Consider the following 22095-nt stretch of genomic DNA (forward strand, 5'->3'; position numbering starts at 1 on the left):
TTACTCCAATGCCATTTTTAAAGGCTTCTTATACATCATCAATACACAAACCATCAGTGCTTGTCTAGCCCCATTTGTCAAATGCCTCCTGTCTTTGGCAACCTGAATGTGGACATCTACACAGCTTGCCTGAACCAAGCTTATCATTAATTACTTGAAGACTTTTTACCGCCTGGTAAAAACATGGCCAAGTATTAGCTTAAAACATTCCTACCCTGTGGGCTTTTTTTTAAAAAAATACATACACTTATAACTGGGAACAATATTCTGTACAAACAGTTCAGAGCATTTGGCTCAGTAGTGGTTCTTGACACAGACCAGACAGCAGTTAATATCTACACTGAGACAACAGCGAATTTCAGTGCCTGACCCTCAAACTCCGCCTTTAGGGTGTACAATAAAAGTGTCTGTTGAATGTGTTAAATTCACGGATTTTGGTGCTGTGAAAAACACAGAAGAAAATACCAACTGTGCTTTGGGAAGTGAATTGTACAATCTTAGAAAATCATTGAAAAACAAAATGCACCAAGGTGAAAAATGATTTAATCAGAAATCGAAAGCAAGGCTTTCTTATTTATTTGCTTTGAAAGGCATGAGAGAACAAGTCTTTAGATGCAATAAAGTGACATCAACTTGGAAAAAAAAGAAATATCTTAAATAATTTACTTAATTACAAAAACCCCAACAAAATATCCTTTTGAAGACATCTCAAGGGGAAAAACATATATTTTTTTCAGTTTATTATACATACAATTGAAATTTCCTTTAGAAGGCCATATGGAAGACAACTGTATAAGAAAACGTGACTATAAAGTTGAAAAAACGAGTAGATACATCCAATGAAACAGCAGTTTTAAAAACTACTTTCAGATCTATTTTTAATGGATTACATTCCGATTCAATGTTATTGCTCTAACATTGGTAGGACGATTTTACTTCTTACTCCTTTTATTAAAATCTCAACTTTGGGTAACAACCCTTCCGAGAAACTGGGTAAGAAACTTGCTTTTCAATCTTCAAGCAAAAGTTTCAATTCTATTGAGACAACAAAGTTGCTACTTGACAAAAGCACACAGTATGGGTACAGGATGCTTTCATCATTGCTCAAACGAACACGGTGAGCAAACCCGGAGACTGCAGCAGTTCAGCTAATTAGCTTATTAGAGTGCAAGATACTACCTATGCGCACGTTTTTTTTTCGCAGGCTGCAGTTTGGCACCAGACTGACCAGGTAACGGTTTCTTTTTTCTTAAAGTATACGCTTTCCTTCCCTTCCTTACCTCAATGGATGGTTTGGGGAAAACATCATCCTTGCTATCTTCTTTGCCTTTTTCAACTGGAACCCATTCTCCATAGACACTATCTGCTTCTTTTTTCCTATGCTGAGACCCAGATGAAACAGGAAATTCCTTCGACAGGCTGACCTGATTTTTTGGTTGTGGTGGTGGTGCTGGTTTTATGCTGGGAGTCTAAAAAAAAAAAAAAAAAAAAAAAAGTTAGAACCTGAACAAACATAACACTTCACTTGCAACATGCCTTTGAGAAATAGCATACTGCATACACGCTTGGTATTAGTACTTAGTTTTCACAAAACAGTCATCCTGCTTACTGATATCAAACTCAAAGCAAATTCTGGGAAGAAAAAAAAAGCATCTGCAATACCCATATGATGATAAAAAGCTCTACATTATTATCTATACAGAAAGTAGTTTTCAACCTTTTCAGTTTCTAGTGTTTTTTAATAGCAACACGGGTATCTAAGCAAAATAAGCCTGTGAGACTGTTTTCCTTAGAAGGTTTCGCTAATATCTTAATAGGCCACACAAATCTCTGATAGGTTCCTCTGGCAAGAGGCAAACAGAGCCCACGCAAGCTGATAACGCTGGGTAAACTCCCACTATCAAAGCAACATGGATATGAACAGTAATTAAGCCGAGAACAAAGAAACAATGGGAAAGGATGATGCTAAATGGGTCAAAGCTATGGAGAATAGATACAGCAGCCCATGACCACTAAACAATCCTCTTCAGAGCCTAAATGGAACCCCAAGATTTCCTGAGTTTCATCGTACCACTACTAATGGTATGATATAAAGCATAAATTTATTTCTACCATACATTTTATGTAAATGTGTATCACTACATGATCACTGTATTGCACACATCATAAACTGTAGTATGTTTATACATATAAACATACATTGGCATTATTATTTTTATATTTTCACTTAGCATATTAATACTTTCACAGTACTTTATACTTTGAAAAATCAGGGTGAACTTTCATGGCCACAAAAAATCCTAAACATGCAGCTGAAAAATATACCTAGACATATTCTAACCCATGCTTCAAAGCATATGTATGCCAGATGCATATGCAGAAAAAGTCCCTCATTCTTTCCAACATGCTCATGTCCTGAAAATGTCACCACATACTCTGACAAAGTCGAAAGCAGCCCTCAAAGAGCATCAGTCAAAAGGAAGGGTTTTAACAGGACATTTACACCCCCTCAACAACAAACAACATCATTGCAAATCACAGAAGTACTCACACTTAAATTGAAAAAAATAGGTTTGGGTTCATTGAGCTTAAATGGGTGATTATAGAAAGGACGTTCTTCCTCCTCTTCATCAGAAACATGAGGCTTATTCACTATCACATCATCTGTGCTTTGAGCAATCTTCTTGCATTTCTGGGAAAAAGAAAAAAAAAGTCAGGGGAAATAACATTTGTGAATAAGCCTGGACCTTTCAACCAAAATGGACAACACTTTTACAAAGAACATTTGGCTTCTCTAAAGTAGGAGGTATAATCTGAGAAAATCCTTTAGAAACGTTACCAGTATATTTACTTTGACTTCTTACACATATTAACAAGTATCACTCATGCAGCAAACAGAATAGACAAACTGTTAAATCCAATCCGAAGAGAACTGTAAAACTAGCTAGTTTCAGAATGTGTGCCAAGGGCTACAAGGTTGTCTGGCATCCCACAATCCGAAAGGTCTTCACTGTATAAAAAAATTGCCTATAAATTCATGAAACTACTACACAGGAAAACCTAGGAATTAAGTTACTAATACTGCCTCAATTCCACTAGTAGTGCAGAAACCTAGCCAGAAGCAACAGCTCTAAAAGATCGCAGATTTCTTCTGAAATATTTTGAGGTTGGCCAGGTGCACAACACATCCCCATGTTATATTCAATGGCAGTCTGACCTAGTAATACATAACCACTATAGGCATACTGCAGCCCAGAGCAGTTTACCAAGCAGTCAAAAAAAATAGCTTGCTTATTTTCAAGTTCAGCATTGTTGTTCTCACTTACCTCAGTGAGTTCCTTCAGTGTATCTCTTGACGACTTCTGACTGGCTTTGTCGTCCTTCTTTTGAGATAACATAGGCATCAGGCTTGGTGGTAAAGGAACACCAGACTTTGCACACATGGCAGCTGCATTAGCTTTGGCTATTTCCAGTAGCTGGGCCTTGTCTAAAAAAAAAAAATAATTATTAAAAAAAAAAAAAAAAGATTTTTTAAAAATCCTGATATTTTAGTAATAAATAAGCATTTCTAGCAAACTAAATAAAGTCCAAACAAAGAAAGTTAACCCCTCTGTGCATCAGAGAAACAGGGAATGAAAATAAAGTATATCTTGTTTGATCTGCCAGCTTGCAAGTAAGTAAGTTGCCACTACCTCTGCAAACAAAGTTGAACAAAAATCCTGAAAGGGTAACATTCTTTTACTACTTCAGCAATAGAAATATATATGGGCTTGCTGCATAATCAGAGCATCAAGGTAGACTCTAAGGACGCTTTATACAAAATGATGTTCTGTTCTAATACTTCTCTAAGGCATTCATGTTAACTTTTTTGAGACAGAAATAAAAAAATCTTAAGTTCCACAAATGGAGCTTACTACACAAGAGCTCATCTCAAAATGAGATTTTCTTTATGAAACTTATGATTTAAAGGAACTACAAGGCCTCTCTTCCTCCAGTCACAGAGAAGTGATGTGGGTTCATTAGGATTTTTTCTTACTTTCAAATCAGCTGGGTTTGGCAGTATTTTCAGAAGCAAGCTTAAGTTTCACTTCTCATTACATTTTGAACATTAACCTACCAAAACTCCAGCAGGAATAACTAACATGCATGCAACCACAGCAAGGAACATAGTCCATAGCCACATCAAAAAGCAAAGCATGGTTTCTCACACCACGTGAGAAACAAAGTTTAGGGCCATAAACCTGGTGCTTAGAGTGTTACTCGCTTCTAAGTAGTGCAAGAAAAAGAACTGAAAAAAATCTTACAGTATGGAAATCAATGTTGGACCAAGATCTGCACCAATTGGTATCATACCCTAGCAGTCTGAGGGCTTGCTTGCAAATAAACCTCAGCCTACAAAACCCCAGGGAATAGCCACTACCAACACAGCGAACCTGAAGTAAGCAAGCTAGAAACTAGCCAATTACATCAATTTTATTATTAATTTAATATTGTTAAGAACACAAAATACATTAACTTATACTAGGAAGCTAGGGTATAATTCAGTATGTTAATTTCAGCTGGGAGTATCTGAAAATCCAATCGTAGTAGAAATAATCACGGGACAACTAATCTCACCTCAAGATTCAAGCATAAAATCAAGAAAAAAATTGCATTTTCAAGCCCATAAAAACGTGCAGCATAGCCCATCAATCCTCCATATCACGCATTTGGTTGATAGTTCAACAACCTCCCTCTTACTATAGCAAAGCTTTTGAATATCAGATACAAAAGTGGAAAAGAGACAAGAAAGAGTAAAAGAAACACAGAAACAAGTTACAGCCAACAACAGAGCTAACTCCCCAGCTGGCATTTACTTTTGCATGTTCTTTCATTCCCAGTTTGCTCTCAAGAAAACTAGAAATTCTTAACTTTCTTAGAGACTACTTGGCCTTTACCAATAGTTGCAATGAACAGTGTTCCTCAAGACTGCGGCAGACTACCTTTGCATAAAAGCCTTGAAGTATATTTATATATAGAAACTTTATACATGTATCGTTGCTTTAAATGCACTTGCACCCAAATGGGAAGTGCAGATTCAGATTCAACATGAATGTTTTCTCAAAGTTACTGCTTAAATATAATGCACAAAATGACCTCAATAAATTCCTTATGAATGCTACAGAGATGTGTTAAAACATGACTGTGTAAACAAGCAAAGTACTGTGTAATTATGAAACCACTAAAAATAAAAGTTATCACTTACCTAAGTCCGTAAGACGTTTAGGTGACCTGCTTGAAAATCTTTCTGATGATCTGGACCTACGGCGATCAGGTGATCTGCTGTAACCCCTTCTTCTCCCTGAAGACCTTGATCGGCGCAGTCGAATTGGTGACCTACTGGAACTCCGTCTCCTTCCTCTTGACCTTGATCGCCTTTGACGGATAGGTGTTCGACTCCTGCTCCGTAATCTGAGGGATATCCTACGATCCCTTGAGTCTGATCTTCTCCTTCTTCTATCAGCAGATCTTGATCTATTTCTCTGAGATCTTTTGCGTCTGTCTCTAGATAAAGAACGCCGCCTTCTTGATGCTGACCTTGACCTACTCCTCCTTCTGTGCCTTGAACGTGACAACGAGCTAGATCTAGAGCGACGATTAGATTTTGATCTTGATGTTCTTCGCCGCGTTACAGACCTGGAGCGATTCCGTCTAGAGCGAGAGTCCGTATCGTATCTCTGGGATCTGCGCTGGGAAGACCTGGAGCGTCTGCTTCTGGATCTCCGTGAGGACTCTTTGTCTGCTGCTTTTTCAACAGATTTGGACAGACTCCTCTGCCGACCAGTGGACCTGGAGCGTCTACGCCTGGACCTTCGTGAAGACTCTTTGTCTGCTGGTTTTTCAACAGATGTTGACCGACTCAGTTGGCGAGCAGTGGACCTGGAGCGTCTACGCCTGGATCGCCGTGATGATTCTTTGTCTGCTGCTTTTTCAACAGAAGTGGATCTACTTTTCTGGCGAGCAGCAGACCTGGAGCGTCTATGTCTAGACCTCCGTGAAGACTCTTTGTCTGCCACTTTTTCAACAGATACAGATCGGCTCATTTGGCGAGTAGGAGAGCGCCTGCTCCTAGATCTTCGTGAAGACTCTTTGTCAGATATTTTTTCAACAGATTCAGACCTAGATTTCTCACGTTCAGAAGACTCGGAACGCCTGCCTTCAGACATAAAGGAGGAGTCCTGTCCCTCTGACTTCTCAAGAGGCATAGACTCCTGGTGTTTGTCTTCAGCTGCCAAAGAGGACTCCATATCCTCACCTTCTTCACCAGCAGTAGACTCCTGGTCATCTGATGATGTGGAGTCTCTTCGTTCGGCTGCCAAGGAAGGCTCTGCATCATCTGCTTCTTCAGCAGTGGTAGACCTTGATTCACGTCCATCAGGGGATGTGGAACGTCTGTGTTCAGCTGTCAAGGAAGGCTCTGCATCATCTGCTTCTTCACCAGTGGTAGACCTTGAATCATGCTCATCTGAGGATGTGGAGTCTCTTCGTTCAGCTGCCAAGGAGGGTTCCGCATCCTCTACATCTTCACCAGTGGTAGATCTTGATTCATGTTCATCTGAGGATGTGGAGTGTCTACGCTCAGCTGTCAAGGAGGGCTCACGGTCCTCTGCTTCTTCACCAGTGGTTGATCTTGACTCACGTCCATCAGGAGACACAGAACGTCTATGGTCACCTCCCGAAGAGGGCTCCAAATCCTCTGCTTCTTCACCAGCAGTAGACCGTGACTCATGCTCATCCGAGGACACGGAGTCTCTACGTTCAGCTGTCAAGGAGGTCTCCCGATCTTCTCCTTCTTCAGCTGTGGTGGACCTCGACTCACGCTCATCAGAAGACGTGGAATCTCTTCGTTCACCTGTCAAGGAGGGTTCCACGTCCTCTGCTTCTTCCCCAGCTGTAGACCTTGACTCATGCTCATCAGAAGACACAGAGGATCTGCGTTCTGTTGTCAATGGTTGTTCCGAATACTCCGCTTCTTCACCACCGCTAGACCTTGACTCATGCTCATCGGGGGATGTGGAGCGCCTACGTTCAGGTGTCAAAGAGGCCTCTCGATCTTCCATTTCCTCATCTATGAGGGATTTCTGGTCGTGGCCCTCGGGGGACACAGATCTCCTATGTTCAAAAGTCAAAGAGGACTCTAGAGCCTCTTCCTCCATGGGAGACTTCGGCTCATGGCTGTCATGATATGGAGATGCGGAACGTCTACATTCAGATGTTGAGGAGGGCTCAAGATCCCCTGTTTCTTCACCAGGCACAGATTTCACACTGCAGCCATCAGGGGACATGGAGCGTCCTCTTTCAGGCAGTATAGGCATTTCATCATCCATCTTTTCAACGGGAACGGATTTCAAGTCACTAACATCTGGGGACATGGAAGCTCTGTCATTTAACATTGAAGGTTCAAGTCCGTCCGCTTTCTCAGCGGTGAGGGATCTCAGCCTCTGGCCATCAGGGGATGCTGCGTGTTCTCTTTCAGGTGTTAGAGAAAAGTCCTGCACCTCTTCTTTTTGAACAGAGGTGAATCTTACCTCCTGGCTCTCAAAAGACAACGTATGGTCATTTTCAGATGTCAAAGAAGAATCCCTATCCTCTGTTTTCTCAGCCTGAGTCAATCTTTGTTCATATCTTTCAGGGAACAGAGCATGATCATTTTCATACGTCAGAGAAAGTTCTTTATCCTCTGCTTTTTCAGGACTGGAATGCGGCTCCTGAGCTTCAGGAGACATGGTACATTCACCTTCAGACAGAGACAACTCCTGCACCTCTGTTTTTCCAACAACAGTAGATTGCAACTCCTGGCTATCAGAGGACATTGAACTTTCACTTTCAGATGTTTCAGAGTGTTCCCCCATTTCTTCTTTTTCAACATGGCTGGATCTTGAATCACGGCCTTCAGGAGATACGTCGTATTCATTTTCAGACAGCACAGAACAATCCTGCATTTCTGTTTTTTCAACAGCAGATGACAACTCCTGCCTTTCGGGGGATGCAACATATTCACTACCTGGTATTAGGGAAGCCTCCTGCACCACTGCTTTTTCAGCAAGGGTAGACTGTACCCCCTGGCCTTCAGGGAACGTGGGATATTCACTGTCAGATGTCAGAGAAGGTTCTTGCAGCTCTTTTTCAGCAGGGCTGGCAGCCATCTCATGGCGCTCAGGGGACAGAGCATATTCATTATCAGACAGCAGAGAATGCTTCTGCACCACTGCTTTTTCAGCAAGGGAAGACTGCAATTGCTGATCTTCAGAGTACAAAGCATATTGATTGTCAGGTACTGCAGAAGGCTCCTGGACCTCCACCGTCTCAGGAGAGCTAGACCTCAGTTCCTGGTGGTCCCAGGATACAGCACATTCATTTTCACGTGTCAGAGCAGGCTCTTGCACTTCAGTCTTTTCAAAAGCGTGCGACAGCAATTCCTGGCTCTCCACAGACACTGAACATCTTTCTTTAGTCAGATACAGTTCCCGCACCTCTGTTTTTTCAGTAGGGGTTGATGTCAACTCTGGGCCATGCAGGCCCACTCTGTATTCAATTCCAGGTATCTGTGAAGCATCCTCTACCTCAGCTTTCTTGAAAGGGGTGTGTGTCAACTCATGAACACCAGAGGAAACAGAGTATCTACTTTCCAGTATCAGAGATGGCTCCTGCACCTGGGTTTCTTTATCAGAGGCAGACCTCAATGTGTGTCCATCAGAGGATGCAATGTACCTCAATTCAGAGGACAAAGATGACTTCCGTGCTTCTGCTTCTTCGGTTTGGGCAGCTCTCAAGTCATGACTATCGGGCAATGTGAAAAGCCCACCTTCGGATGTATGAGAAGGCACTGTGGCCTCCAGTTTTTCAGTAGGTGTGCTTACTGATCCCAAAGCATCAGTGGACTTTACGAATCCACTTTCCAGTGGAAAAGAAGGCTTCTGCGTCTCCAGTCTTTCAGCTGCAGTGGATGTCAGTTCACAGCCTTCAGGGGAAATAAAACACCCACGTTCAGGAGCCGCTGATAGTTCTGAACCTTCTGTTTTCTCAAAGTAACTGTATTTTGACTCATGGCCATCATGGCACACAGCAATTTCACTTTTAGACATCACCAATGATTCTGTAACCTCAGATTTTCCAGCAGACAGGTATCGTGATTCACTTACTTCAGAAGACCCAAAACAGCCAACTCCAAGTACTTGTGAAGATGCTGGACCATCTAAAATTTTTTCAGCAAATGAACTGGACTCACAAGCTTCAGAAGATTGGCAGCTTTGTCCTACAGTTGTCAAGACAACTTCCCGCATTTTTGCAGAAGATGAAGTTGAAATGCAGTCAGCTGTGATCTCAGCAGGACCACACTCGGATGTCAGGGAAGCATCTGAAGCCTTTACTCTTCCATCAGGTGCCTCAAAGGACCCACCTTCAGACGTCAATGGAAGTTCCTCAGGTTGTGCAGCAAAGCTGGATGCTGATTCACATCTGTGAGGAGTCTCCAAAGACCCATTATCAGAAGCCAGAGAAGGCTCCCGCATCTGGTCCTTTGCGATTGGCAAGGAGGTTGACTCACGGGCATCAGGGAACTCAGAGCACTGAACAGTTTCAGGTGCTAAAAAAGGTCTCTGAACTTCTGTTTCAAAAGACAGTGACCTTGACTCAGTGCTGTCAGCCAACTCGGAAGATCCACTTTGAGGTACTTGCAAAAACTTCTGAAGCTCTGCTTTTTCAGCAGGGATGTGTCTCAATTCATGATCGCCAGGCGCGTCAGAAAGTACACTTCCAGACATCACAGATGACCCCTGAACCTCGATTTTTTCAGAGGACTCGCAATCATCAGAAGGTAAAGAGCATCCACTTTCAAGTGTCGGAAGAGGCTCTGGACCCTCTATTTCTTTGAGGGATGTAGATCTTGACTCATCTTCATGGGACGTGGAAAGCTGAAATTCTGTTAAAGTTGTCTCTGTATTTTCAACAGATGAGGATGTTGATTTGGATGCTGAGGAAGCAAGTTCAGGTGGTGATGAAGATTCCAGAGCTGCTGCTTTTTCAGTTAGCACGGATCCTAAGTCAGAGCCATAAGGTGCGGCTGATCCATTTTCAAGTCTTACAGAAAGCTCCGAAGACTCTGTGTTCTCAACAGATGCGGATCTCATCTCCTGGTCATCTGGGGCTTTGGAGCTACCATGTTCAGACACCGCAGAAGACTGCAAATCTGCTGTTTTTTCATCAGAAGTTTTGGAGTATCTACTTTCTAATGATGGTGGCAGCTCTGGGCCATTTACGCCTTCAAGAGACAAAGCTGACACGGGACCATTAGAAGATTTGGAGTTGCCTTCACTTGTGAAAGGTTCAGGACCATGTACATTGTCAAGACACATGTTTGACTCTGGATGTTCAGAAGACTCTGCATGCTTGCTACTGCTCTTTGCTGACGATAACTTACTCTCTCTTTTTTCTACAGATTTGGATGTTGACTTAACGCTGTCAGAAGATTTGGAACGCTTTCGTTTGGATTTCTTTGAAGATTCTTTGCGCTTTTTTTCTACAGACCTAGACCTAGACTTGTAACGTTCAGAAGATTTTGAGCGACGACGCTTGGATTTTCGGGAGGACTCTTTCTTTTTTTCCACTGATTTGGATCTAGACTTGTAACGGTCAGAGGACTTGGAGCGCTGACGTTTAGATTTCCGTGACGACTGCTTTCGATCTCTTTTTTCTGCTGACCTGGATCTAGACTTGTAGCGGTCAGAAGACTTGGAGCGCTGACGTTTAGATCTTCTTACAGACGTCTTCCGACCCCTCTTCTCAACAGATCGAGACCTTGATTTTGAACGATCAGAGGAACCAGACCCTCTATGCCTGAACCTCCATGAGTACTCTTTGCCCCCTCTTTTTTCTGAAGACCTGGATCTAGATTTAGAGCGGTCTGAGGACCTGGAACGTCTGCGCCGGGATCGCCAGGATGACAACCTGCTCCCTCTCTTTTCTACTGATGGTGATTTAGACCTGTAGCGGTCAGAAGACCGGGACCGTCTACGGCCGGACCTTCGGGTCTTTTCCAGCGACCTGGACTTAGACCTGTAGCGGTCAGAAGACCTGGACCGTCTGCGGCCAGACCTTCGGGTCTTCTCCAGCGACCTGGACTTAGACCTGTAGCGGTCAGATGACCTGGAACGCCTGCGGCCGGACCTTCGGGTCTTTTCCACTGACCTGGACTTAGACCTATAGTGGTCAGAAGACCTGGAACGTCTGCGCCTGGACCTTCGGGAGGACAGCCTGCTCCCTCTCTTTTCCACTGACCTGGACTTAGACCTGTAGCGGTCTGAAGACCTGGAACGTCTGCGTCTGGATCTTCTGGAAGACAATCTGCTCCCTCTCTTTTCCACGGATCTGGATTTAGACCTGTAGTTGTCAGATGACCTGGAACGTCTGTGCCCAGATCTTCGGGTCTTTTCCAGGGACCTGGACTTAGACCTGTAGCGGTCAGACGACCTGGAACGTCTGCGCCTGGACCTCCGGGAAGACAATCTTCTCTCTCTCTTCTCCACAGACCGGGATCTAGATTTGGAATGCTTTTTTCTGGAATCTGAATAGTTTCTGCTCCTAGAACGTGCTCTTTTAGAGGTCAAACGCCTGGAAGTAGAACGTGACCTTGATTTTTTCTTCCGCTTCCTAGACCTGGACTGGGACTTGGAGCGACTCCTTTTTTGCTTCTTTGCATCATGTTTACTTTTTTCACTGCTTCTATGGCTGCTTTTCTCAACTTTCTGAAGCCTCATCAGGGTCTCCCTCATTCGTGCTGCCACATCAGGCTGCACATCAGATGTTTCTGAATCTCTCGCTTCCGATGCCTCTTCTGCTGCCGCTTCTTTGTCAGTTTCAGCTGGCAGAATTACTTCCGACTGACCTGCCTCTGCCCCAGGCACTGGAACTTCTTCTGGAACAGTCTCAGGTACTGGAGCTGCTTCCAAATCCTTTGCGTCTGCCTCTGACCTCGGAGCTGCTTCTGCGTCTTTCAGCTCTACAACAGTCTCAGGAACAGGAGTTGCTTGCAAATCTTTTGTTTCTGCTACACAAGCCGGAGCTGCTTCCAACTGTCTTGTGTCCATGGATTCGGGAGTCCCTGCTGAATGTGAAGAACTAAAAGCTGTTTCTGAAGCTGACACAGATTCTGGAGTAATCTCTTGACCACTTACTGCTACAAAAGGTTCAGATGCTAGATTTTGCTCTGCATCTTTCTTCTCAACAAGCCTGTCATATTCCTGAGCCTGATGAGGAACTCTCACATCCTCCGTTTGTTGACACTGCCCCACCTCTGAATGTTGTGCTTCTGCAGCCACTCCACATTCCAGCGTTGTTTCCAGATCTTTTGCGTCTCTGGTTATTGGAACTGCTTCAGAAGATTTCATTTCAGTAGCACTCAACGTTTCTGGAGCCTCTTCTGCAGTAGGTCTGGCTTCAAAAACTGCTTGCAGATGTTCGTGCTTTTCAGTGTGCACGAATTCTGGAATAGCTTCTGAATGCTGTTTTGTTACAGTCAATGTTTCTGAAGCATCCTGTAAGATATTCATCAATGCAGCTTTTTGTGAAGTTTCCAGATCTTGGACATCCATGTGTACCTCAGACCCTCTGACTGTTTCAGAACCTTCCACTTCTGCTGTTGCAGATTCTTTCATCCTTTCCAACAACCTCACTTCTCCAGCTTCTGCTGCTGGCTCCAAATATTTTGCTGTCATTCCTTTCTCAGTTTCTGAAGCTTCTTCCACATCAGTCATAGGTGATGCCTCAAGTTTTTTTGTGCCTGTCCTCCTTGTTGCAATTACATATTCTACAGTAGGTCCCTGAGTTCTCCCATCTGTTGAAATCATAGATTCTGAAGTCTCTTTCAAGTTTCTCAATTCTGTCACTGCTTCTGATGCCATACTTATTTCTGCTCTTGGCAAAGGCTCTAATACTGCTTCTGAATCACCTCTCTGCTCCTGCAAAGGTCCTGGAGCAGTTTTGGAATACTCTGCTGCTTTGATAGCCTTGTATTCTACTGGTGTTTCAATTTCGCTTGGCTTATGTCCAGTCCCATATTCTACAGTTGCTCCCAATTCTTGCATGTGTACAGGTTTCAAATTTGTTTCTGAAGTACTCATCGCTACTCTTTGCACAGGTTCTAGTACTACTTCTTTGCTCATTTTTGCTTTGTTCATATCTTCCACCTCAGGTATCAAATTTGTTCCCCGGTCTTGCATTAATGTCCTTGTTTCAGATCCCACAGCCATTTCCAGATTTTTCATCTGTATTAAGCCTGAAGTTTTGGAACTTGCTTCTGCACCTTTTACCTCTGCAACTGCCTCAACTTGTGTCAAGCTGTCTAAACCTCTCACTTGTGTAATGGCAGAACTTGTAGCTACTTCCAAATTCTTCATCTCCCCTACAGCCACATGCATCATTTCTGTAACTGGTTCCTTTCTTACATGTGCAATCACTGATTCGGAAGTCCTCTCTGACCTTCCTTCTACAGCCAGATGTCCTGAATTTGCTTCTAAGACTGTGCTGCCAGTTTTGGCTTCAGAATACACACTTCCTCCTAAGCCCATTGCCCCTACAAGGGCCCCAGGCTGCAAGACTGCTTCCAAAGTTTTCATCTTAGCTCTGCCCGCAGACTCTGGATCTCCTAAATCTTCTGAAGCTTTTGTAACTCCTATTTGTAAAGACGGTGAAGTTGCTCCTAAAGTTTTTGATTCTACCACAGTCATTGGTCTTAAGACTCCTGCTGGACCTTTCATTTCTTCTTTCTGCAAAGACAGGGGTGTTGCTTCCAAACCTCTCATGTTTGATTCACTCTCAGAAGTTTTTGAAGCATACATATTTTCCAGTTGCAGAGTAGCTTGACCTGTTTCTATATCTTTTGTTCTTGTCCCTGTCACAACTTCCATGGTTGCTCGTGGACCTTGAAAACCCTCCACCATCTGGATTTCTGGAACTGTTCGGGGAATTAGAGTCTGCACAGCAGCTACGGGTTCTGAAGTTGCTTGCAAGCCTTTTGTCTCTGCAACCACATGCGCATCTGTCAAGCCTCTCGTTTCTGTGAAGACTTTAGCTTGTAGGAACGCTGTTGCGGAATCAGGAGTTCCTTCACCTGCTGCTAGGAGTATTTTGGCACTTTTCATTTCCATCTGGGTCTTAAGAGAATGTTGCAAAGCTGCATCTGGGTCTGTTTTACTTTTCATATCTGCCATCATACCTACAGGTTCCACGGCTGCTGCCAAGATACTTGAACTTTCCATGGAGCTGCACTGTGCCACTCTCAAGTTATCAGATAAAACTGGGGGATTCAGGGCTGGTTCCAGAGTTCTACTTACACCCCCTAATGCAGTTGCTCCTGTTACTTTCACTTCTTCCATGGCCACAGACATGTGAGCTGCCTTCACAGTATCGAGATCCGCAGATTTAGGAATTGTTGTCACATCACTTGCCAAAGACACAGATCCTGAAGTCGTTTCCAGCTCTTTCACTCCTCCCTGTGCCATAGATTTTAGAGATGCTTCCGAATATTCCAGCACCTCCATGGCCTCAGATTCCAAAGCTTTCACTTCCCCAGGGCCTTGAGGTCTCAAAGCACTCTCTGTACCTTTTAGTGCTTCTGTCATCTCTGAAGGTAGAACTGCTTTCTGAAGTTCATATTTGTTGGCAACTCCAGATGGGATGCTAGACGAAGCATTGCTTCCAGTAACGAAAAAGTCACCCTTTTCATTCACATTAACAGCTACAGGATAAACATTTCCATAAGACTGTTTAATTTGTTCTTCTCTAGTGCAAATTTGAGCTTGAGTCATACTAGCATTTTGTTGGCTGCCTTCTAAATTAAACTGAGGATCTGTTGCACACAAAGTCCCCTTCTCACTTCCAAGATTTTCTGTAGATGGCTGAGAATCAGTTCTCAAATGGGAAACAAGTCCTAAAGCTTGTCTATCAAGCCCCTCACTTGCTTTTAAGCACAGTTCTTCTGGCTGCATCTGGACAGCCAGAGTTGCATCTCCAAGTCCTCCGTGCTGTACAGCCAATGTGGAGCTTGATTTCTCTGGCATTGAGTGAGCAGCAGGCTGTACGTCTGCATGCTCTCCATGACGTGCACTCAACTTTGACTCCTTTGGCTGCTTTTTATGCTTTTTCTCTTTCTTCCTTTTCTTCTTCTTTTTCTTCTTCTTCTTGCTTTTGTGTTTTTTGTTCTTTTTTGATTTTTTCCTAGGAATTTCATCTTCACCTTCAGCAGTAGAGCTTCTTTTTGTAGACTGAGTACTACTGTTCACAGTATTTTTGTCTACATCTAGAAAAGAAAATATTTTCCTTGTAAATATTATTACAACTACATTTAAAAAATCTTTTCAGGCTAGTAACCAAGTATACGGAAAAAAGGTACAAAAAAAAATTAAACTTAACACCCATGCCTTCTTCACTAAACTACCATGCACAACTGGCATACACTCCCTCTTCTGCACTCTTACCTTTCATCTCAGTAATCACTGTAAGTGAAAATAAGTAATTCTGCTTTCAAACAGCTTAATTGTTTCTGGTCAGCAACACACTCCTGCTGGGAACAGGACGCTTTCCAAGAAGTAGTTGGATAAATTTCCACCTACATACAACTCGGCGGTGCATTCTCCCAAGAGGCCGAAGACTTGTTTTGTGTTTTTAAAACTACATCAAGGTACAGATGGAAGTGAAAAGCTCATTTTCCAGACAAATGATCTAAGTGGTGGCACGTTTAGCATACAAAATATGGCCAGCCCATTACGTTCTAGTATGCTTTAAAAAGTTTTACCACCGCAGCTCTTGAGTGAGCCCAATACTATGAGCGTGTTAGAATTGATCTAAGCATATTCACTAATTAAGTTCCTCGCTGACTGATCAAGTTCTTCAAGTGTCTCTGGGGAAGCAGCATCTACTTTCCTGATTCCAAAGGGGCTTTAAGACTTTGCAGGTGACTAGATGCTCAGACTGGACTGCAGTTACTGTGAGATGCTGCCAATATGCAAGCACCTAATGAAGTTTTTGCTTCAAACAGGAAACTAATAAATTTGGATGACTGCAGAGGCAGCCAACCGCTGACATGGAAATAAAGAGGAAAACTGGATTTCAATCACGTTTTAATTCTACACCTCATTTCCTTATGAATTTAAGCTGTGTTAGGTTCTTACCCTTCTTTGCATCTAGTCCCATGTTTTCATGAGAAAAAAACTTTTCTTCTAGAGGTAAATTGCTGCAGCCTTTGTTAAATGAGATATATATTAAAATCTGCATGTTATCTTAAATGATTACACTTATACAGGCCAGCGCAGCAATATGGGTTCTCCAATTATAATCTGGCTGTGACCACAAAGCATACTCTTTGAAGTAAACAAGGCAAAATCATTCAAAAACTGTGGGCAATTGCAGTATCATTCACAGAGCAATAACATCCTATAAACACATCTCGGGCAGCTTTAAGAGCTCACATATTTCTACATAATATTTTTAACAAAAAATAGCACTTCCACCAACATTGCGGAAAGAGTTGCAAACAGAGTCAAATGAACTTTTCTGCATAGCAGTTTCAAATAATCCCTGTTGACTAACAGTAACGTTAACTCCTTTTACACATCAACAATGCGAATATTTGCTATAGGTTAAGTTTATCAACTTCTAGATTAATGTTTCTCACATATTTACTACCATGTTAACTTGTCTCATTCTTCTACAGCGGAACAACAAAAATAGAAACAAACCAGATGCCAGCCTGAAGCGCTACTTGTACGGCATACCTGTAAAAGACTGTTGGAAATGCTCAAGGAAAACAAGCCACTATACACAAATAAAAAGCAGCAATGCCAAAACGTTGCAAATAACATCTTTGAAATATAAAATTTCTGTCAAAGTTTTCAATACTGCCTCTTAAAAAAAAAAAAAATCCATCTGGAACTATACTTACCAAGAACATAGCAGCCACCTATAATCTAAATTTGAAAAATTAGAAGCCGAGTAATGACACCCTTCCGTCTCAGTGACTGTCCCCATTTGGAAATTTTAGCGAAAAGACTAGTCCCATGAGAAGAGATACTCAAAATCAACTTTTGGGAAGAATAAATCCAGTAATTTATTGATGCTGTGAGATGGCTATGTAAAAATGTATTTACCTCTGGAAGACTGCAATCTAAGTAACTATGTTTTTAAGGTAAGTACATTATTAATTCCAAAACGACAGAGCATCTCACTCCGACAGAACAGTTAGTTATACAGTTCTGAATTTTAATAGATGATTTTGAGAAATAATCTTATAAACCACACCAAAATAACACAACAGTCCTTCTATCCATATCAGTACCAGCTTTCTTAATAAGTACTGAATACCAAGACCCTGAAGCAGGTATATAAAGAATAAAGCACAGAACACTTCAGATGTATCAACAAATATTTTTTTCTATGCAGATAGATATTATCTATACATTATATCATTATTGTAATGGACAGAGAAGATTTTTTTCCATATTAAATAATGATTTCATGTATTAACCAACGTCATTTTTTCAATTATGTCTTTCTCTGTCCATTTGCAGTTGAAAGTCACAGAAGACAAAAAAATACTTAATGAACGTTACAATAAGCACAACTCGTCAGATGAAGCTCAGTGGATTAATATGGAAAAGTATGTTTTTGTCTCTGTAAAAATGACTTGATGTTAAGAACTACGACAACCTTCTTAAACAAGAACGTATTTGCCAAATGCGTTTTCATTTACCTGATTTGCACTGCAGTTCTGTATCAAGGGCTCCAGAGAGCACTTCCTCTATTTTCTGCACTATCTGATCATTCTGACGACTCCCAGCACCAGCAACAGTGTCATCTGAAGGGTTGGCTTGCTCAGCTGGGACTGTGTCACCATTGGGCTGGCCTTCTACCTTTCCACTAACCAAAAAAAATATCAACATAATACAAGCAATTTTGAGCCTTTTTGGACTTTTAATTCATGCGCGCTTATTACACTCAGCCCTTCAATGTAACATTTTAGCCTCCTGAAGAAGCCACGCTGTCAGCGACATGCTGACTTTTCGGTTAACTTTCGCTTCATTGCGACAGAATGCCTCGTGCCAACTGAATACCAGGCAGCAAAAAAAAATACGACCAATGTATTGGTTGTATATCAAACGACCCAGCCCCCGGGGGGTTTAGGTATGAAGTGGAAAAGGGCTCCTCAACTCCCCACACAATCTCCTCTAGCAGATTTTCGCTTGATGGTGAGATAAGGCTGAATAAAAAAATAAATGAAATAAAAAATATAAAAAAAAAAAATAGGTGAAGTTAAACGCAAGGAGAGGAGCGTTACGGGTCGGACGGGCGCTCGCCCTTTCCCCTCCTGCCCCCTGAAGGCGAGGCCAACGCTGGGAAGCCGTGAAGCCAAACCGGGTGCGCGTTCACCAGGGCACAACGCGCGCTCCCGCCTCCCCCTCCCCCCCCCCGCCATGTTGAGGCAAAAACGGGCCCCGGGCCTCCCCCCCCCCCTCAGGCCTGAGGCGGCGCTAGGCCCGAGCCGCCCGGTGAGGGTCTGGTTACCCGCCGTGCTGCTGCTGCTGCTCCTCCTGCATCTCGCGGAACTTATTAACCACGAAGGAGCGAAAGATCTCCTCGATGTTGGTCGCCATGACAGCCCCCCCCTCACCCCTCCCCTCCTCCTCCTCCTCCTTCCTGCCCAGCCGCGAGGGCTCCTCCGCGCTCCCAGCCTGCCCCGCGGCAGCAGGCCCGCGAGCCGCACGCCGCCTCCCCATTGGCTACTCGCACCCCCCCCCAACCCCCCCCAACGCCGTGACGCAGCGCGCGCCGCTCTAGCGCTGCGCAACCATCGAGCCGCGGCGGCCCCGGCCGCCTTCCGGGAAGGGAGGGGGGGGAGGTGCGGGGGGGGCCGTCTCGTGTCTCGGCGGCGCCCGCCGCCCCCTCCCCCCCGCCGCCATGTTGTGTGCTCACCCCCCCCCCCTCACGCCGCCCTCCCGCGCCACCGGGCCCCCCCCCTCACGCCACCGGGAGCACGCGCCGAGCCCCCCCCATCCCCTCCCGCAACCGCCGTAACGGCCCCAACCGCCAAACGCCAACCGCCCTGAGGCAGCGGGGAGCGCCTTCCCCCCCCCCCCCCCCCGCTCCCTCACTCCCCCCCCTCACGTCGCGATGGCGGCCGAGCCGGGGGGCTGGGGCTGGGGCTGGGGGTGAGGGGGGGGCGGCACTCACCTCGCCGGCGGCCCGAGCGGCTGCGGCTGCGGCGGGGCCATGGTGGGCTGAGGCGTGCGGCCGTGCGCGCCGCCGGGCTGCGGGCCCGCGGGGGTGGGCGGGAGCGATGCCATTGGTCTCCATGGAGCGGGGCCAAGCCCCTGCGCCGCCGCCGCCGCCGCCGCCCCGTGGGTAGAGCGCAAGGCGGCAGCGCCGAGCTGAGGGCGGGGATGAGGGGGGCGTGGGGCGGGAGGGAGGGAGGGAGGGGAGGGGGTGGGGGGGGGGGGAGCTGGCCTCGCTTCGCCTCACGCCGGCTCCGCGGAGGGGGAGTTGGAACAAAGGAGGAGCGGAGAAGGGAGAGGGGGTGCCTGAGGTGCTGCCGGCACCGCCTTGCCGCCAGGGGGTTCGCTGCAGCGCTTCCCAGGCCGGCCGCCCTGCCTGCTGCCCCCCGAAATGGTCTCCGCTAGGTACGCAGCCAAATCGCCCCGTGTAACGCTAAGCCCGAAACGCTCCCGAGTCCACAAGCACACAGGGCTCCCAACTCCAAAAGGCCGCTTCTACCCACATGGGCTTTCTTCTGCTGTCGTGAAGTAGTAACTTAGGGGCTTAATAACAGGGTCTTTGCTTACCTGGAATGAAATAAAATAAAATAAAATAAAATAAAATAAAATAAAATAAAATAAAATAAAATAAAATAAAATAAAATAAAATAAAATAAAATAAATACAAAACATAAATACAACATTAATACAAAATTAATACAAAAGAAAATAAATACAAAAGAAATACAAAACAAAAATAAAATACCTCAAAACCCATGTGCGACTGTCAAATTATCCCTCCGATCTTTACCTGTGACATCAACTTCAGTGTGGTTGAATAACCACTTACAAGCTCCTCTAATAGCTGCGCTGTTCCTTACAGCGTGTTGCTCAGAGGTGGTCGGCCCTAATCTCAACTTTGTTCAGGTAGCGTTTTTGATCTTTGCATCGGTTTGCTTACTTTTATAACACTTGACTTATTAATATTAAAACACGAAGCAGTTGTATTGAAGAGGCGCTTTTCCAAGTAACAGCACCTTTCGCGCTGTGCCAACGTTTATATATTTTAGATACTACTTTAAAATATGGTATTTTAAATTTCTGGTATTAATATATCTGGTATTTAATGAGGTAAACAGTGAAAATATTTCTCTTTACTTTTAGATTCCCGTCATGTAAATGGTCTTGTCCGGACCAGGCATTATTTTAGCCCAACTCAAGCAGAGATGTTCTACATAGGAATAGTGCTGTTAGCGTTGTTATCTTGCCATAACAACACAGTTTTAAATATTTTCAGCACAATGTAACTCTAACTCGCTCCTTCCAAGCAATGCTGCCTGGTGTAACTTAGCCTATATTAGCGGCTTCTGACAGAAAAGCAGGGGTCACAGGCAGGGATCACACCTCCCATGTGGGCTCAGAGGAATCCGCACCATGAAGCTGCTCTCAGGAAAGGGACCCTTCTAAACTCAGTTAATTCATTCAAAGAAGCTTAACTACACTGAAAACCCTACCAGTGTAGGCCTCCATCCCTACAGGAAAACCATGAAGAAAGGTACAAAAAAGCCAGGGAACATTTTTATTGCATGTATCTTTATTGCATGTACCTTTCGCTCTGGCTCCCTAAAAATTAACACAAAGTACTAACTGCAAAAGCCATTATTGGCAGAAATGAGGATCCACAGCTCCATGGGAGTTACTATTCCTGCTCTCCCTTCCAAGATGTTTGTTCATAAATAAATAAATAAATAATCAATCTTAGTTATACACCTTTATTCAATTAGGTGCCAAGTCATCTTCAGATGAATTAAGTGAACTATTTTCCTTTGATCTTGTCAAGACCAGAGTGATGGCTTGTGACACATTTGTTGTTCAATCTGAAAACACGTTATTATGGGCACTGCTCATTTTAGAGTACTTATTCATGCAACCATTCCTTAAAAAAAAAAAAAATAAGGGCAAAGGTGCACTTAAATATGCAAACAATATTTATTAAACCAATATTTCACAAGCTGATTTAAAGGAACAATGAGGATTTCACACAAATTCTTGGGGAAAGGGGAGGAACAAACATAAGGCTCAAATTTGGTTTTGTTACAGGCAATATTGTTGCACAATTTTTAATGCTAAATTGAACTAAATGTTGCCCAATGATCTTTGGTTTCATGAAGCAGCAAGTTTAACAAAATAGACTGAAGGGTTGCTCGTATCCAGTACTTGAAGTTATAAGAGCACGTTCCAGCTCAGAGGATGTAAAAGCAATATCGATCTTCGCTAAGTATCATTCAGCTAACTTACTTAAAGTGCCGGGTCCTGGGGCTCCAAGCCACAGTTTTTACCTTTCTCTCATCAACCCCCGCGCCCCGGGTCACCCCACCCCCCCGCCATTTCGTGTTTGAGGCGGGGCGGCGCGGCGGAGAATGCCTGTTTCCTAAAATATTCCCGAGGACATGCCAGATGTAAGTTTTCTCTTTTCCTACGCAGAAGGCCGTCCCCTAGGAGCCACGCGTGTCGCTTGCTCCCAGTGCCGCCGCTGGCGGGGTTGGCCCTCCCGCAGCCCGGCTGAGGGGGGATGGCGGAGAGCACCGCGCTGCCCACGCGGTGAAATGGCGGAGCCCGGCTCCATCAACCACCAGCGGCCACGCTGTAGCCCGGGCTTCTTAAATTATTTATTTATTTAAGCTGCGTAAATTCACTTCCTAAATTGGAAATTCACCTGCCTAAATTCACTTCTAGGGTGCTCGAGCTGTAACGTTTCTAAACGTGCTGCGATTTCAAGTGTTTTAAGGGCGCACGTGGCCTGGCTCTGCTTGGC

At 44.2% G+C, this 22095-nt stretch overlaps 1 protein-coding gene across 5 annotated transcripts in view; it reads right to left on the reverse strand.

Annotated features, from left to right (window-relative positions):
• The window catches only part of SON (SON DNA and RNA binding protein), a 37556-nt gene extending 17855 nt beyond the window's left edge, over positions 1-19701 (reverse strand). For 2 of the 5 annotated variants that reach the window (XM_068688751.1, XM_068688771.1), the window contains exons 1-6: positions 18595-18740; positions 17783-17949; positions 5246-15334; positions 3327-3487; positions 2552-2692; positions 1281-1469 (exon numbers count right to left, since the gene is read on the reverse strand). In XM_068688751.1, coding sequence (XP_068544852.1) covers positions 1281-1469; positions 2552-2692; positions 3327-3487; positions 5246-15334; positions 17783-17949; positions 18595-18683 — 10836 coding nt within the window. In that variant the 5' untranslated portion in view covers positions 18684-18740. Of the gene's footprint in view, positions 1-1280; positions 1470-1959; positions 1981-2521; positions 2693-3326; positions 3488-5245; positions 15335-17782; positions 17950-18594; positions 18741-19260 lie in introns of those variants that run through there. The other 3 variants (XM_068688762.1, XM_068688784.1, XM_068688777.1) reach the window with 3 other exon arrangements.
• Positions 19702-22095: the final 2394 nt, after the last annotated feature.

This window comes from Anas acuta, chromosome 1 (genome assembly GCF_963932015.1).
Source record: "Anas acuta chromosome 1, bAnaAcu1.1, whole genome shotgun sequence".
NCBI lineage: Eukaryota > Metazoa > Chordata > Aves > Anseriformes > Anatidae > Anas > Anas acuta.